This window comes from Protopterus annectens, chromosome 8.part0 (assembly GCF_019279795.1).
Source record: "Protopterus annectens isolate FY-2018-M chromosome 8.part0, PAN1.0, whole genome shotgun sequence".
Classification (NCBI taxonomy): domain Eukaryota; kingdom Metazoa; phylum Chordata; order Ceratodontiformes; family Protopteridae; genus Protopterus; species Protopterus annectens.
In genome coordinates this window covers 588,569,713-588,586,478 of record NC_056741.1, presented here as the reverse complement: position 1 = coordinate 588,586,478, position 16,766 = coordinate 588,569,713, and the positions used below count along the sequence as shown (strand labels likewise).

At 41.4% G+C, this 16,766-nt stretch overlaps 1 protein-coding gene across 6 annotated transcripts in view; it reads right to left on the bottom strand.

The window, feature by feature from the left end:
• The window catches only part of PBXIP1 (PBX homeobox interacting protein 1), a 495,209-nt gene that overhangs the window by 303,592 nt on the left and 174,851 nt on the right, over window positions 1–16,766 (bottom strand). For all 6 annotated transcript variants that reach the window (XM_044080087.1, XM_044080088.1, XM_044080091.1 and 3 more), the window contains exon 5: window positions 1,874–2,045. In XM_044080087.1, coding sequence (XP_043936022.1) covers window positions 1,874–2,045 — 172 coding nt within the window. The remainder of the gene's footprint in view (window positions 1–1,873; window positions 2,046–16,766) is intronic.

Below are 16,766 nucleotides of genomic sequence, written 5' to 3'. Positions count from 1 at the left end.
TTGGAGTTATAGGGGATATTTATTTGTAACCAGTGCCTCTCGCCATGATCTGCATAATGTAAATACAGAACTGGCTTTATTCCTAGTTGCACTCAAAAAATATCACATTACAGCCAAATTACATAACCCTGTGTATGACCCTTTCAGAGTATGCAGAATACTTCAGCCAGTTAGAAAAGGCAGCCATCAAATAAAATACCATTCGTATTTGTTTTACTTTATTTGACATTTGTTTACTGAGAAAGTCTGACTGGGATAATATCCTACATTAAGCAGAGGCCTTGGCAGAAAATCTCAGCACTGACATAACATGGTTAAAAGTTAAATAACATTATTACAACTAACACAGAAGAGTGGCATATAAATGAAATAAAAATTCAGCTTTAGTTCATACAGTGTGTACTTATGCATACTTAATGCAAAGATTTGGACAGCTATATAACAAGTTGAAAAAGAACATTCTCATATTCAATAGAATATTCAAAAGTTGCAGTTAACAGAGATGACATTAAACACACTTAAGTATACTCTTGGGAACAGTGATGACTAGATAATGTAGCCTACACAAAAAATATATTTGATCTTTGTCTAAATGCTCTCTGAATATAGACATAGACAAAGTGGGCTGGTGGTAGAAAGATGATTAGATGATTTCAACTATTCTCACAAACCACAAAACAAACAATACTAACAGCAAATATATCCAGAGATTTCTGGACTTTGTAAATGCCAATAAAGTTGACCAAACTCTGCCCCCCCCCCCCAGCTCACTGAAGGTGTTCGTCTTCTTGATTTTGCCCTCAAACATATCCTTCAGTTGCGCCAGTCCACTTGTCAACCCCTCTCTAGTCAAATCTGACCACCTTGCCAAAAATTGCTTTGCAGTCCCCTAAAAATTCCTCTACATTCAGGGGTTACTACAAAGCAAATTACTATTTACTGATGTTATTGATAACTAATTGGTAATCGATAATCACAAACAGTACAGCTCACCATCACACCTTGTGCCAGAGCCTGCTGTCTACTACACTTAGACAGATGTATTGAGAATTTTGTCCCAATCCACCAAACATAATGGTACATTTAAAACTAAATCATTTTGGCAGAATCACCCCATCAACAAATTTGGTTAAGAAAAAGAAAAAGCTTTTAGACATCTCTGAAAGATGTTCATTTTATCATAATTATAGAATTAACGAAAAAATCAAAAACTGATAAGCAAGTCTCTCTAATTTATCAATAGGAAATGAAAGGCTGACGATGAACTTAGGGTTTTAACCAACTCAAAATACAACCGTGACACCTTTTTAAGCTATATTAGTAACAAAGAACTCTGCATTGAACTTACCTCTAATTGTACCTCCTTCAGGGACATATTGCACCTCTTTCTCTGACTCCAGGGACATAGCTAATATAATTGTGGAAAAAACTCTTTTCCAACTTGATTCCCCCCACACTCTCCCCTTTTTTCTCCATATCCCCCCCATACCCACCCTCCTAAAAATCACTCAATGATTTCACTGTAAGCTTATTAAGAACCTATGACCCACTAATCCCTTGTCCTATTTATGTAGATAGCTTTGAATCTAGAGTATTCATATTTCTTCAGATGCTTTCATGTACTCAAATAAGCCAATGTGTGAATACTCCCACTGTCCATCTGTTCACACAGCATTTCTCAAACGGGAAGGCCATCCTTCATGCAAAAGAGACAAGTTGCAGAATGTTAAGCATTTAAAGTATTAACAGTTCACTAGTGTCTTTATATGGGATGAGTCTAAATGTAGAAGGATGTCAGGCACTAACCGTAGTCATATACAAAGACAGCCTACAGCATTCCTGCAAAAATAACAAGTATAAAAATATTTCTTACCAGCTTTGCCAATTAATGCTCCTGGATCACTGCCTGCAGGCTCTGTCTCTTCTTCTTTAGGAATTTCCACGTCTTCACTACTCTGATACTGTGAGGCAGTAAGGTTTTCCACTCCACATCCTTCTTTTTCCTGAGTCTCTGCAGCAGAACTTGTGACCATCTCTTCAGCAGCCTTGTAATATAAACAAAATGAACTGTATTAGCTACAAGTAAAATCAACTACATTATTAACTTCACAGTAAAAATGAAATTAAGTTTGTTACAAAAGAAGAAACAATGAATAATTCATGTGGGAGAGAGATTTTTTTAAATGGGGATGGGGCAGTTCAGACTGGGCTCAAGGCCTTGCTCTGTCAAGAGTTCATAGAAAATCTGTCATCTTAGCACTGAAGATTAACACTTGGAGCTGTTAAACTTTATCCCATAGTTGAGGGTTTGATTCCCTTAGTCTTAACTTATATACTATGCATTTCTGAGCAAGTCACTTAGATATTGCTGTTATGTTGCCCTGAAAAAGGCTTGTGCCTAGTGAATTTACCAATTTAAAAAAAGAACACAATAAAATTACAAATATGGGTTATCAAAATCTCATAGTGGCAGAAAATTAAATAATTTATTTTTTTCCAAGATGCCCTGGCCCTGTTGCCTGGCCCTGTTGTTGCAAACATATACACTAGGGTGTGTGTGTGTGTGTGTATATATATATATATATATATATATATATACACACACACACACACACACACACACACATATATACATACATTCATACATATATATGGGTCTACTTCAGAAGACTGACAAATCAAAAGACTGAATCCCAAAAGACTGAAAATTCAAAATACTGAACACATTTTTAATACAGGGGTCAAGCCCCCTGCGCCCCTCTTGTGGGGGGCTGCACCTGCCACACTCCCTGCTAACTATATATATGCAAACTACAAGATTGCACAAAAGTGGAGAAGGAGCAAATTCCATCATTCAGTATTTTGAATTTTCAGTCTTTTGGAATTCAGTCTTTTGGTTTTTCAGTCTTCTGAAGTAGACCCACAAGAGAGGTGCAAAGGGTTTGACCCCTGCATTAAAACTATGTTCAGTATTTTGAATATTCAGTCTTTTGGGATTCAGTCTTTTGGTCTGTCAGTCTTACACACACATATATATATATATATATATATATATATATATATATATATATACACATACATACACACACACATACATATATATATATATATATATATATATATATATATATATATATATATATATATACACACACACACACACACACACACACATATCTATCTATATATATATACATATATATATATACATACACACACACACACACACACACACACACACACACATATCTATATCTATATATATATATATATATATATATATACACACACACACACACACACACACACACACACAGTTTAGCTGTGTTTCTTTAATTAACTGTTTTGCCAGACAATATTAGTTTGTTTCACAGCACTGCCTCCAATCAATTTTTAAAGCTCCAGTGAGTGTAAATCAATTCTGTGCTAAATTAATGTACACAGGAAGCACGATATACCACACTTACTGTATCTGTTCATTAGCATAATAGGCACTAAATATACTGAAAAATACATACTAAAGAGCTACAACAATTTGGAATGATAATTTGAATTCTTTCAGCTTACCAAATCAGCTGTCATAGAAAGTAACAATGATTTATAACAGATGTAACATACCAGAAGCAAGTACTGGTATAACAACGGAGGTCAAAAGAACAGCACTACAGAAAGGAGTACAAGACATGTACCGGGTACCTGCAGTAATTTACACAACCCTGGGCAAACAAGCCTACTCAATGACATCATCTTAGAATTACCAAAAAAGGTAGGGACTACATCACTGTATATACACCTAGCAGCCCAGTCACAGAATAGGCACAGTGCCTGTATGTTTATCCTCAACACAAACTGAACATAACCAAATACCCAAATTAGTTGATCTACAAGGGAACTCACATTGATGGATCCTTTCTTTAAGCATTTTTTTCTTCTCCAGTCCAAATCTGTCACGTCTTTCTGTACTCGTCTACATCTGAAGACATCCATGCGCACACAACAATGCACAGTATGGCACAGCATGCAAGCTAAACAAATACACACAACCCCAGAGTATGCCAGATTAACCCATGCCACCAGTGAGTACATCCCTGCAAATAAAAAACAATACAGATATGATACTATCCTAAGAAACAAATGATCTAAGAACATATAACTGCCCAAATTACAAGGAATCTCACACTGCAGCTGGTGAGGAAATCTCCTCATCTGCAGACAGATACACATGGCCAGAGAAGGAGGGTCTTCTAATACATAAAGTAATACATTAACAGCTTACCTGTTATGGTTAAAATCAAGGACCTTCCATAAGGGAGTACTTAATTGGGATGAATCTCAAACAGTAATGACTAGGATGGAAGATGCCCACAGACTGCACAAGCACTGAGGTTCAGGCAGCAGAATCCTGAAGTGCTGACTTCCAAAATGTGGCCTAATTCCCAAGCTGTAACAGAGACAAATGTCTGGTGAAAGTGAGTACTGAGGACTCAGAGGTTGTGGTACAGATGTATGCAATGGGGACATTCTTACAGCAAACACTGGAGGCATACCCCCCTCTAACATAGTGAGCTTTCACTAAAGCATCTGCCAGCAGGTTGTTAGCCACCTACAGGCAAAAGATAATGCAGCTGGTAATCCATTTAGAAAGCATCTGCTTGGCAACCACAAGCCCTTCTCTCCCTGCATCAAAGCAGATGAGCAACTGGCTCATCTTCCCAAGTCCGAAATCAGGTTTAATTAACATCTGAGTTGATGGTACAGACCCTGAAAAATAAGGACTCTCTCCTCTCTGGTTTCTGCAGTCACAAAGAAAGGCAGAAGGTGGATGGTCTGCTTTAGAGCACCTCTAGCTTTCCTACACATAAGGGTGTGAAGTTCAAAGATGAGCTACGCAGATGCAATGGCCACCAGGAAAAGAGACTTCATGAATTTCAGTGCCACTTAACTAGGAAGCTCTAAGATGAAAAGATTCAGCTTGCTTACTATGAAGATCAAATCACATAGAGGAGGTTCCACAAAGAAGCAAGAAGAGAAAAGAACTCATTTTAATAACTGCTTGACCAACAGATACTGCATTACAATCTCGCCTTCTTCAAAATTGTGATGTGCAGAAATAGGTGATACATGCACCCTGGCAAGAAAATAGCTGAGGCCCAAATCACATAAGTGCATTAGACATGCCAGGATCTCATGCAAGCTAGTCAGCCAGGTTAGGAGCAAGTATGACTCCATCCAAATTGAGAATTATTCCAATGGAAGTTTAAGCCAGCCAAGTAGAAGGCTTCTTAGCATAAGAAGGGCTTCAGTCATCTCTGAAACACCCACCAGCAAACTGGAAGTATAAGGAAGCATACCCCAGAAGTCAGTCCTTAAGATGAGGACAGTTGTCACCCCAGCTAATGGAGACATTGATGACTAAGACTGGAAGGTTTCCTCTGGAATTAGAGATCCCACAGCCTAAAATCAAGTTCTTCTTACTGTCAAAAGTCAGCAAGAGTGTGTTTTGGTAATTCTTACCTGAACTATCTTATGAGGTATGGAATTAGTGAGAATGTGCACAGGAACTTTCAAAGCTACAGAAGACCGATAATGCATCCACTTCAAACTCTCCACTTCTTGCGGAAAAAAGCAAAATGCACGGAAAATTGTGCTCTCCTAAGTAGTAAATGGGTGAATTTCTGGAGTGCCCACTTCTGTAACACTCTGAATAGACACATCTTCTGAATCTGGAGTTCAAATAAGGACAGGACACTTGGTTCAAAACATGCACCAGTTAGTTCACCTCCCTGGGGATTTGAACCTCAAAGAGTGATGCCCACTGTCTATGGTCCAATATTAGCTGTGCAGTTTGTTCCTATTCAAAGTGGGTTGTGGGTCTGTACCATCTAAACAACACAGAACAGACTAGCTGTTTAATCAGATGAGGATAGGCACCAAAACAGCAGCTTTTAAAAAGGCTTTCACTGTTCTGTATTCCAAGTGGTCATACAATACTTTCTCCAGGGGAACCCACACTCCCCCCAGAATATAAGATCTTAGGTGGGCACTCCAACCCACAACTGTAGTATCCATCTTCAAATCAATGATGGGTTTGGCTGGAGAAAAAGAAGACTCATCAAAACACTAAACAGAACTCTCACTCAAGAGCTTGGGTTTAACGGTCCAACACCAAAATTATATCTGTTAGTGACAGCTGGCTCTAAAGTTGTTGACACTTCACAGTCCTCTGCAACACCTGAATCTTCCGGTGTGCAAATTACACCATAACAACTGTAGATGATATGAAGTCCAGATGGCAGACAGTGCCTGATCCCTAACTCTAAAATGCAGAATCATCCACAGTACTAAGGCTATGACCTCCTTGTCCTACTCCAAAGGCAGAAATGACAAATGCTTGAGTGCTTTCAACTCTGCAAGACAAATAACTTCCTCTGAGCATGGTCATAGAGACCTTCTTTTAATTTACGGCCACCAACAGGGGCAACATCCAAGGCAAAGCCTAGAGGAGGTCTGTCTCAAACAGTCCCTGGCATGAGAGACTGAACCAGTCATCTGGAAACAAGAACAGGAGATACTTCTCCTGCAAGCCTTTGGCCACAATGGCCAACATCTACAAAAAACTTGGTGCAACAGAGAAACCACAAATGGCACCACAATGTACTACAAGTGATGTATTCCCAGATTTAAACATGAGTATCTTAGGTGGATCCAAAATGCCGTTGTCCTGAAAGGCCTCTATCATGTACAATAATGCCAATCACTCCATGGAAACACTGCAAGACAACCAGAAACAGACCACTCTCTGAGTTCAAGCCAGTCGCAAAAAGGTTACAGATAATAATCCAAAAGTAGAGTTGTGAAAAGAACCACAGGATACATCCTTGATCAAAACCCTCTTGCTGGTTTCCACACAAGAAAATCTCTAACTCTTCCATTTTTCTGAATGTAAAGTCAGACATTTTCCCTCTTTCAACACTGAATAACTGGGATGAACCCTGGTTGCCATACAGCCATGCTTACATGTGTAGCCGGTATATTACATTACGATGTGCCTTGGAACAAGAACACAATCACCCAAACACAGGCTTTTACAGATAAAGTCCTAAATTCTGACTGGTGAAGGAAAATAATTATCCAACTGATGATCATCAAGAAGGGCTCTTCACATCAGCTCTGTATGATGTGGCATAAAGGAAAGCACTCCGTCAAACAACAACCTCTGTAACAATTACCAAGTTTCGAAAATACTAATTCTACAAAGATCTAATGTGACTAGATCCACACTGTTAGCAAATGACGGACACCTGAATATTTCTTTAAACATTTTTCCTGCCCTGGACAATATTGGAATATTTGATTTTCAGTGAAGAAAAACATTTTGGAGTGAGTAAAAAAAATGAACTGCTAGTGATGTTCATGAAGGTCTGGACAGTACAGTTTGGAACAAGAATGTGCGAGATTTAGTAGCATTCCTTTGCTGGCAGAGAGGCTTTTTTTGGTTTTGGCTAGGTCAGGAAGAGTTAGGAGATAATCACAGAGGTTCTCTACATTGATCAGGGCTTGTTTTCAAGGTCCTGATAAGCCTGGCTAAACTGATCTTCTCCCTTGAAATGGGCATTCAAGATGCTGCTCCTGTGTTTCCAACCACCTCAACCAACCTCAACTCAACCACTCTGTTCTGCACAGGGACATGTCTGCAGCCCTCACCCCATCATCAAAACAGTCAAAACTGCTGCAGGCTATACATAAAACATACTATAGAAGACATAGGCAGAATCTGGACGAAATCCTCCTTGAGTCTGTACTCAGGGAGACCTACAAGCATTTTCAATGCCTGGTTCACACAGGAGGACAGGGATCTGCACAGAAGATATCAGTAGCCAAGTGCTCTAAGCTCTAATATGACAGATGAAGTACCTACTCCTGCCACATATACCAGATGGATTTTTACTTGTCTGATGGCAGTACATCTCTCAACTGTAAAGATTTTATTTATTTATTTTATTTTATTTTATGTTTGTTAACCAGCTAGGTAGACTGGTCTGATGGTCCTCTTCAGTCAACATGGACCTAACAGGCAAATAGAAAGTACAGATAGAAAAGTACAGTTTTGTACCTACCATAAATGTAGATGTTCGAGGATTCCCTTGCTGCAGTCCTGACTATTGGGTATAGTCCGCGTCCCAGTCGGCCCGAATACCAGAGTATAAGGCTGACGTCGGTCATGGCGCCTTAGACTGACGTCAGTACGTCAGGGTACTAATGCGCATGACCGACGTCATTTCCTCAGTCTTTTCTTGCCCCAGATGTCAGAAGACCCAAAAAGACAAGTCCCAAAAACAACCTGCACCAATAAACATGTACAATATATACAGTAATATATATACAAAAAATATAAGCATGTAAACTCACCTACACAACCACCCTGAAACACAGAGGGGAAGGAGGGAGGGTAAATTGGACTGCAGCAAGGGAATCCTCGAACATCTACATTTATGGTAGGTACAAAACTGTACTATGTTCTTCGTCTTCCCTTGCTGCAGTCCTGACTATTGGGTAGAATCCCAAAGCAGAGGTAAGGGAGGCTGGCAAATTATAAAGTAGCAGGAGCTGACAACATGCCTTGTAAAACAGCTGTGGCAAAACCAGCTCTAGTCTTAGAGTATATAGGCAGGTGATAATGCCTAGAGAAAGTATGCACTGAACTCCAAGTAGCTGCTTCCAGAATATCCTTAGTTGCCACCCCTTAGAAATGCTGTTGAAGTGGCAGTAGCCCTAGTGGAATGAGGCCTAATCCCAGCTGGAACCTCTTTGCCATGATGGGAATAACAAAATGCAATGCAAAAGCCAATCCACCTAGAAATAGTTTGTTTTGACACAGGCTTGCCCTGTGAACTCAAAGCAAAAGAAACAAGTAACTGCTGAGACTGCCTAAAATCTTTAGTCCTGCTCAAATAATAACGCAATTGCCTGTGTACATCTAAAGTGTGCAAAATCTTTTCCCCTTTATTTTGAGGATCTGCCAAAAACGTAGGCAAATGAATAGTTTGGTTTAAAGCCACACTAGAAACCACCTTCGGCATAAAGGAAGGATTAGTGCGTAATGAAACCCTGTCCTTATGGAAAACCAAAAAGGGCTCTACTGCCATAAGGGCCTGCAACTCAGACACCCTTCTTGCAGAAGTAATAGCCAACAGAAAAGCAGTCTTCCATGACAAATATTTCAATTCAGCAGTAGCTGCAGGCTCAAAAGGTTGTAGAGTAAGTTTTTCCAACACAAAATTGAGATCCCAAGCAGGAGTAGGAGCTCTAATGGGGGTCTTATATTCTTTGCCCTCTAAGAAACTGCTTGAACAAAGGATGCGAAAACAAAGGTGGGTCACAATCATAGTGAGCTGAAATTGCTGCAGCATGAATCTTTATGGAAGAGAAGGACAAACCTTTGTCCAATAATTCAGTAAGATATTGAAGAGCCACACTCAAATTAGGCTCTGAAATCTCCAAATTCTTTGCTGTACTCCAAAATAAAAATCTCTTCCATTTTTCTGCGTACACTCTCCTAGTACTAGGCCTTCTAGCTTCCATAATCACATTTAAAACTTGTTGAGGAAGCTGAGACCTACCGTGCTTCAACACAGAATATGCCAAGCTGTGAGATGAAGAGATTGAAGCTTGACATTGAGCAGATGACCGTCCTTCTGAGATAACAGATGAGGAATCAGAGGTAAAGGCCATGGAGGCTTCTTTACAAGACTCCTTAGAAGTGGGTACCAGTGTTGCCGAGGCCAATCTGGAGCTATCAAAATCATCCTTGGCCTGTCTTGTCTGACCTTTAGTAATACCTTTGGAAGAAGAGGTAGAGGTGGAAAGGCATAGACATGAAGGTTTTTCCAACTGAAAGACAGAGCATCCACTTTCCAAGCTGTGTGATGAAACCCCTTTGTGCAATACTTTGGCAGCTGGTGGTTTAGTGGAGAAGCGAACAGATCTATGTCTGGAGTTCCCCATGACACTGTCAATTTCTGAAATACATGAAGATCCAGTTTCCACTCGTGGGGATCCATGATTTGTCTGCTTAATACATCTGCTAGGAGTTCTGTGCTCCTGGCAGAAACCTTGCCTGAAGAGTCAGTTGCAGGCTTAACGCAGTCTCCCATAAAATCATTGCTTGCCTGCATAGAGGATAAGAATGTGTTCCCCTTGCTTGTTGATGTACCACATGACAGTTGTGTTGTCTGTCAGAATCAACACCTGCCCTGGAAGAAGTAACTCCTTGAACGCCATCAATGCAAACTGGACTGCTAACATCTCCTTCATGTTGATATGTAGATGCTGTAGTCTGGCAGGCCACTTGTCTTGTATCCACTTTCCATTTAGATGAGCTCCCCAAGCAGTGTCCGAGGCATCTGTCGTTAAAATCTGACTCGCCTCTGGCCGGGTCACAGAGAGTCCCTTGTTTAGGTGACATTCCTGAGCCCACCACAAGAATTCCTTTTGAAGGCAAGGTATTATTTGAATGACAGTGTCCAAATCTTGGCAGTGCTGTGTCCATACATTTTGAGATACCATTGCAGCTTCCTCATATGCAGTTTGGCATTGGGAAGCACCAGAATACAAGATGCCATGAACCCTAATGCTTGAAGGACTGTCCTTGCAGTCAGCACGGACTGATGAGATAGTTGATGGAAGTAAAGTGACAGACTCTTTTGTTTGTCCGGGGTTAAAAGGCCATCTGAGCTGCTGTATTCAGTCTCACACCCAGAAAGCACATGTCTTGAGAGGGTACTAGACTGGACTTTATTTAGTTCACAGAATACCCTAGGCATCTTAGCACTGCTATGACATATTCCAGATGCTGTAGAAGGTGTTCCTTTTCTTGAGCCAGAATCAGGCAGTCGTCCAAGTAAGGATAGATTTGAATGCCTTGAAGCCTGAAGTAAGCTATCACTGGAGCCAGAACCTTTGTGAATACTCTGGGCAGTAGATAAGCCAAAGGGCAATGCAGAGAACTGATAATGAAAATCTCCAGTTGAAACCGCAGATACTTTCTGCAACTTAGCCTTATAGGCACATGAAGGTAAGCTTCCTTGAGATCCAAAGTTACCATCCAGTGATCCTTGCCCAGCAGAGGTAACAGTTGCTGTAACGTCAACATCTTGAACTTGGGAATGTCCAGATAAGTGTTGAGGATAGATAAATCCAGAATTGGTCTCCACGTGTTCCCCTTCTTTGGTACTAGGAACAGGCGAGAATAAAATCCAAGCCCCTTTCTGATACAGGGACTGGCTGAATGGCCCCTATCTGGAGTAACTGAGAAACTTGCTTGTGAGCCTCTTTTCTTTGTGGAGGAGGAACATCTGGCATGCCTTTGAAAGGGGGCATTGTGTGGAAATAAAACCTGTAACCGTGATGAATAATATCCAGCACCCATCTGTCTTGAGTGATTAAATCCCAATTTTCTTTGAAAAGAGACAATCTTCCTCCCAAAGGAGCTGCCAGACGAGAGTCCACTGGCAGCTGAAAAGGCAGGTCATTGGTTCTGCTTACGAAAGGACTGACCCCTGCCCTCACCAGAAGTCTGAGCAGGTGAACTGTCTGATCTAGGCCTAAACGAACCTTGAGCCCTGCCCCTACCACGTCTAGACCTACCCCTAGACTGGGAACCATAAGCAGGATATGTCCACCCCTTAGCAGGCCAATTTCTACTAAACTTGGAGGCTGCACCTGCAAAAATCTTTAACAGTCTGCATAGACTTAGCTTTGTCCTCCATTTTCTTTAAAACTGCTTCCACAGGCGGTCCAAACAACACATCAGACTGTAAAGGAGCATCCAAAATCCTAGTCTTAACATGCTCAGCTAAATTCTGATCCTTCAACCAGGCATGTCTGCGAAGAACAGAACTAGTAGCAGCCACCCTCGAGGAGGCCTGAACAGCATCAAAACCACACTGCAAAGAATGCTTACCCACTTGTTCAGACACATGAACCAAATCCAGCAATTCTTTACACTCAATACCTTCCGCCAAAGCATCCACCTTAGATTTCAATTGTGAAAGGAGATAATTTTGATATTTCAGCATATGAAACTGACAATTCAACGCCCTCATGGCTAGAGTGGAAGAAGTATATACTTTCTTACCCCACCTATCCAAAGCCCTTGCCTCTTTATCAGAGGGTACAGGATTTTTAACCACAGAAGCTTTAACACCTTTAGGCCCCTGAGAAACAGTTTCTGGGTCCGCCCTGGGACTCTTAAACAAATACTTATGAGCTTGGGCACCCTATAATACCTATCAGGCTTAACAGGAGCAGGAGGCAAGGAGTCAGGGTTCAGAGAAGCCTCTGCAAAACATCCTGCACCACATTCAACACAGGAGGGCTAGCAGAGGGCCTATGATGGAGCAAAACAAGAATTCCCTAAGCCTTTTTCTGGAGTCAGAGTAATCTTGGCCTTCCCATTTAAAGTGCTCCCTCATGGAGTGAAGAGTCTCTGAAAATGAAAAATCCTCAGGAGGAGAAGCTGAAGGAGTGGAATCATCCACATCAGAATCAGAATAAGTAGGAAACTCTTGCAAGTCTTCCACAGAAGACTCTGAAGCCTGTGAACACTGTTCAAAACTATCAAACTCCTGTTCCACCCTAGGCCTCTTATCAGGTGGGGCATAGAACCTCTAATCAGAGTAATCAAATCTTCTGCCATTTTAAGCATATGTTTCTTAGGCACAGAGCCCGAAATGCTAGGAGAAGCCCCCACAGAAGCTGAACTTGGCCTACCTCTAAAAGAAGCTTTGGCAACAGAAGGAGAGGCCCTAACTACCTTGGGAAGAGAGGGAAGAACAGTTACCTGAGAAGCCCCTCAGCCTGGCCTACCTCCTGAGAGGGCACATCCTGTAACAGTAAAGTATCTGCCTGAGACTCCATAGAGACTCCTGGCAAAACCTCTGGCTCCCCTGAGCCTTCTAAAGGACCGTCGTCCGGGTCTGCCGGTTCCTCACCCTAGGCTTCACTGTTTTGTCCATGCGCTTCTTGGATGAAGCAGGCGTCGGAGCATCCGGCGGCATATTATAATTGCAACGCTTCCCAAACACTAACCTAGCACAATCAAGCCTCCTCTTAATAGTGCGCTTGTTAAATCTAGCACAAGAGCGGCAACCAACAACGTCGTGCTCAGGCCCTAAACAAGGTATACACAATGTATGATAATCCCTATGCGGTATCTGCTTCCCACAAGAAATACAGTTATTCACTTTTTCTGACATCCGGTTAAATACTGAGGCAAGAAAAAACCAAAATGTTCCCCAACGGGGTTACTTAGCCAACTCTGTTTTCGGTCTGAAACTCCGGTTCGGAAAATCTCAGAACGCCAACCTGCACTGGCAAAATTGCTTCTGCATCGGACCATGCGGCAAAAAAGACTGAGGAAATGGCGTCGGTCATGCGCATTAGTACCCTGGCGTACTGACGTCAGTCTAAGGCGCCATGACCGACGTCAGCCTTATACTCTGGTATTCGGGCCGACTGGGACGCGGACTATACCCAATAGTCAGGACTGCAGCAAGGGAAGACGAAGAACATCAAGCATTTCAAAAAAAACAGAGTAAATATAAAGTGCTGTTGTGTTATAAACAGTTCAAATACATTTCAAAGAGCAATGGAAAAGGTATATATACAGGAGGGACCCGTCTAAGTTTTTCTCAAACTTTTGTTCCATACCTCATAAAATCGGAAATTATTTTGAAAAGTTCTAAATTAATAGTACAAACATTTAAAAAATGTCCAAACTTTGGGGTCCTTTACCTAATTATTTTTGCTTGTACCTAAGACGGGAGGAAAAGTTGAGAGTTATGTGTGACAGTGTAGCAAAGTATTGTACAGCCTCTACAACTTACGTTGGTCCAAAGGGATCACAAAGGAGCTGGCTAGATGATACTTCATGAGGAGCTCACAATCCGAACTTGTAAAGAAAATACATCTTTGTCACACAGCAGCAAGGTCACGGTGCCACAACGTTGCTAAAAAGCACCTCTGATCACAAACACTGTGAACTGGATGATACAAGGTGCTTTCTCCTTCTTCTCTCATAAAGAAATGTTGCTGGGAGGAATAAACAGAAGCCCAAGGCCAAAACAGTATTAGATCTCATTAGCCTCAAGGTCTCTCAATATAAAAGTCCTTGAAAGGACAGGAGACTGCAAACAAGGTATTGTTCACCATACTTGCTTGCATTAGAGAAAATGCTTTCTGGATCTTCATGCTACATGCCACATTACCTTCAGGCATGAAGGTAATGAGAAGACATTTCAAGCCCTATCACAAACAATTTTCATCAATAGACGCACTCAGTACACGTGTACCACATGGATCAGTGTTAGGACCACTGCTCTTCCCTTGACATTATGGAAGACTATCCCTCACTGAATGTTACATTATACTTTGATATTTTTCTACTAGAATTGCACCAGTCTGCTACTAACTTTCAAAACTCACTCCAACAATCTTTCTCTAAGCTCTGCAACTGGGCAGAAAATAACATCCTGCACATTAAGCATAAAATACCAATGTAATGCTGTTTTCTATGACTAGCAAACTACCTCAGCATCCATATTTAAAAATAACAATTTTACAATGATTGGCCATTAACATTCAAAAATGAGCATGCTGATTAGTCAGCCCAACCAGCACGCCCTTTGTAAATCGAGCATATACCAACAGAAAAAAGTCCGGTCACCCAGACTTTCTTCTATTAATATATGCTAAAGAAATTCTACTTTTCTTTAAATTACAAAAAAAAAAAAAAAAAAACTTACAAAAAATGGAGACCTTCAAAAAAATGACAGAGACGGGACACAGAAAAATACAATAACTAGGTATGTTATGCAAAACTAGGGAAATGTTCCCGATTTTCCTTATATCTTTTCTGTCCCATCTCCACCATATGTTTGAAGTCTCCAGATTTCATTTATTTTTAATTAAAACCAAAAAAAAAAAGCAACAGAGATCTTCCTTTCTCTGTTGCTTCCTTTACACAGCACTAATGTACTGGAATATAAGTCCCATATGAATGCGCATTACATCAAGAAAGCCTTAAGATACCAGGGAAGATTGCAGAACACCACCACAACACCATTATACAAGGACATTATTTAAGAAAAGTATATTATTTTTTTCTTAAATTATGTTATTGTATAATAGCAATAATCCATGGCTGGGTATGTGTAATGCTGATTTACCCATCATTGGCTTTGTTTGGTCACTTGGGTTTCATCTTCGTGACCAAACCACACCAACCATGGGTAAATCCAGCATTACCCACACCCAGCCATGGGTTATTGCTATATAGGTTCATAGGTTCATACTAGGCTATCTGCCCTAGGGCATTTACAAGCCTAGCTAGAGTTGTTTGGCTTATGCCCCCTTTGAATTGAGTTTATTGTGCCCTTTTTAAGGTTAGATTACTGTGCCTCTGTCCAGCAGTGACACAGAAGTAATCCCAGGGGTAAACCTACGATCACCCATCCACTCGTCAAGATTCCTCTTGAAGATGGTCAGTGAGGGGCTCTGCCTAACATGGACTGGGATTCTATTCCAGAGTGAGGGGAGCCTCTGGGTTATGAATCTGTCCCTCCAGCATGTCCTGTTTATTTCTGTGCTGAGGTTTAAGAACCTCGAGCGCATAGCTCTAAGGGATTTGGATTTACTGAGGTGAAGCATGTCCATTAATTCCGGGTTGGACATAGCTTTATACGTCAGGCACAGGTCGCCTCTGAGTTGGCGGTATGCAACTGAGTAGAGCTGGAGTATTTTTAACCGAGCAGCGTATGGCATCTGTTTGAGTCCCTTAATCCTCTTTGTGAGGTACTTTTGGGGTCTTTCAAGTTGCTGCAGCTGTCGGGTTAGGTACATCCCAAATGGGGCACTGTATTCTATTATGGGCCTGATGAGAGATGAATAAAGGGGTACGATGACCTCCCTTGATCTAGATGTGAACGCTTTCATGATAAGGTGGGCTATATAGAAGGTTCTTCTAACCACTTTGGCAATGTGGTTGTCAAAGGAGAGATTACTATCAACTTGGGTACCCAGATCCCTAATTACTTCTTCCGTACTTAATGGATTACCACCTATGTGGTAATTTGTGGGCACTTTGTTTTTGCCAAAGGGTATGACTATACACTTTTTAGCGTTTAGCTTCAGGCCATGGCTCTGGCACCAGTTGTCCATATCCGTGAGACCCTTTTGGAGGATGCTTGTATCAACTGGAGAGTCAATTATCCCATGTTAGCCTGTACCTCAGAAAAATATATACCAAATAAGAGAGGTCCCAGGACTGAACCTTGTGGGACGCCACTTGTAACTGGTTTCGAGTCTGACATGGCTCCAGCAATCCTGACCATGTGGGCTCTGTCTTTGAGCCAGTTTGCAACCCATCTTGTGACATAGGGGTTTATATTTAAGCTGGAGAGCTTATCTATGATGCCCGAGTGGGGTATTGTGTCGAAGGCTTTTGCGAGGTCAAGGTAGGCTGTGTGGACTACCTTCCATTCATCTATGGCCTTGGTGACTGTTTCAAAGAAATCGACCAGGTTTAAGAGGCAGGATCTGCCCTTGAAAAAGCCGAATTGGGTAGGATCCAGTGTCTGTAGGTCCCCAATGTCATTGTTAAGGAGTTCCATGATGATCCTCTCCATAGCTTTGCAGACCAGGCTAGTTAGGCTTATGGGGCGATAGTTTCCAGGGTCCGTAGAGGCACCACCTTTGTGGAGTGGGAC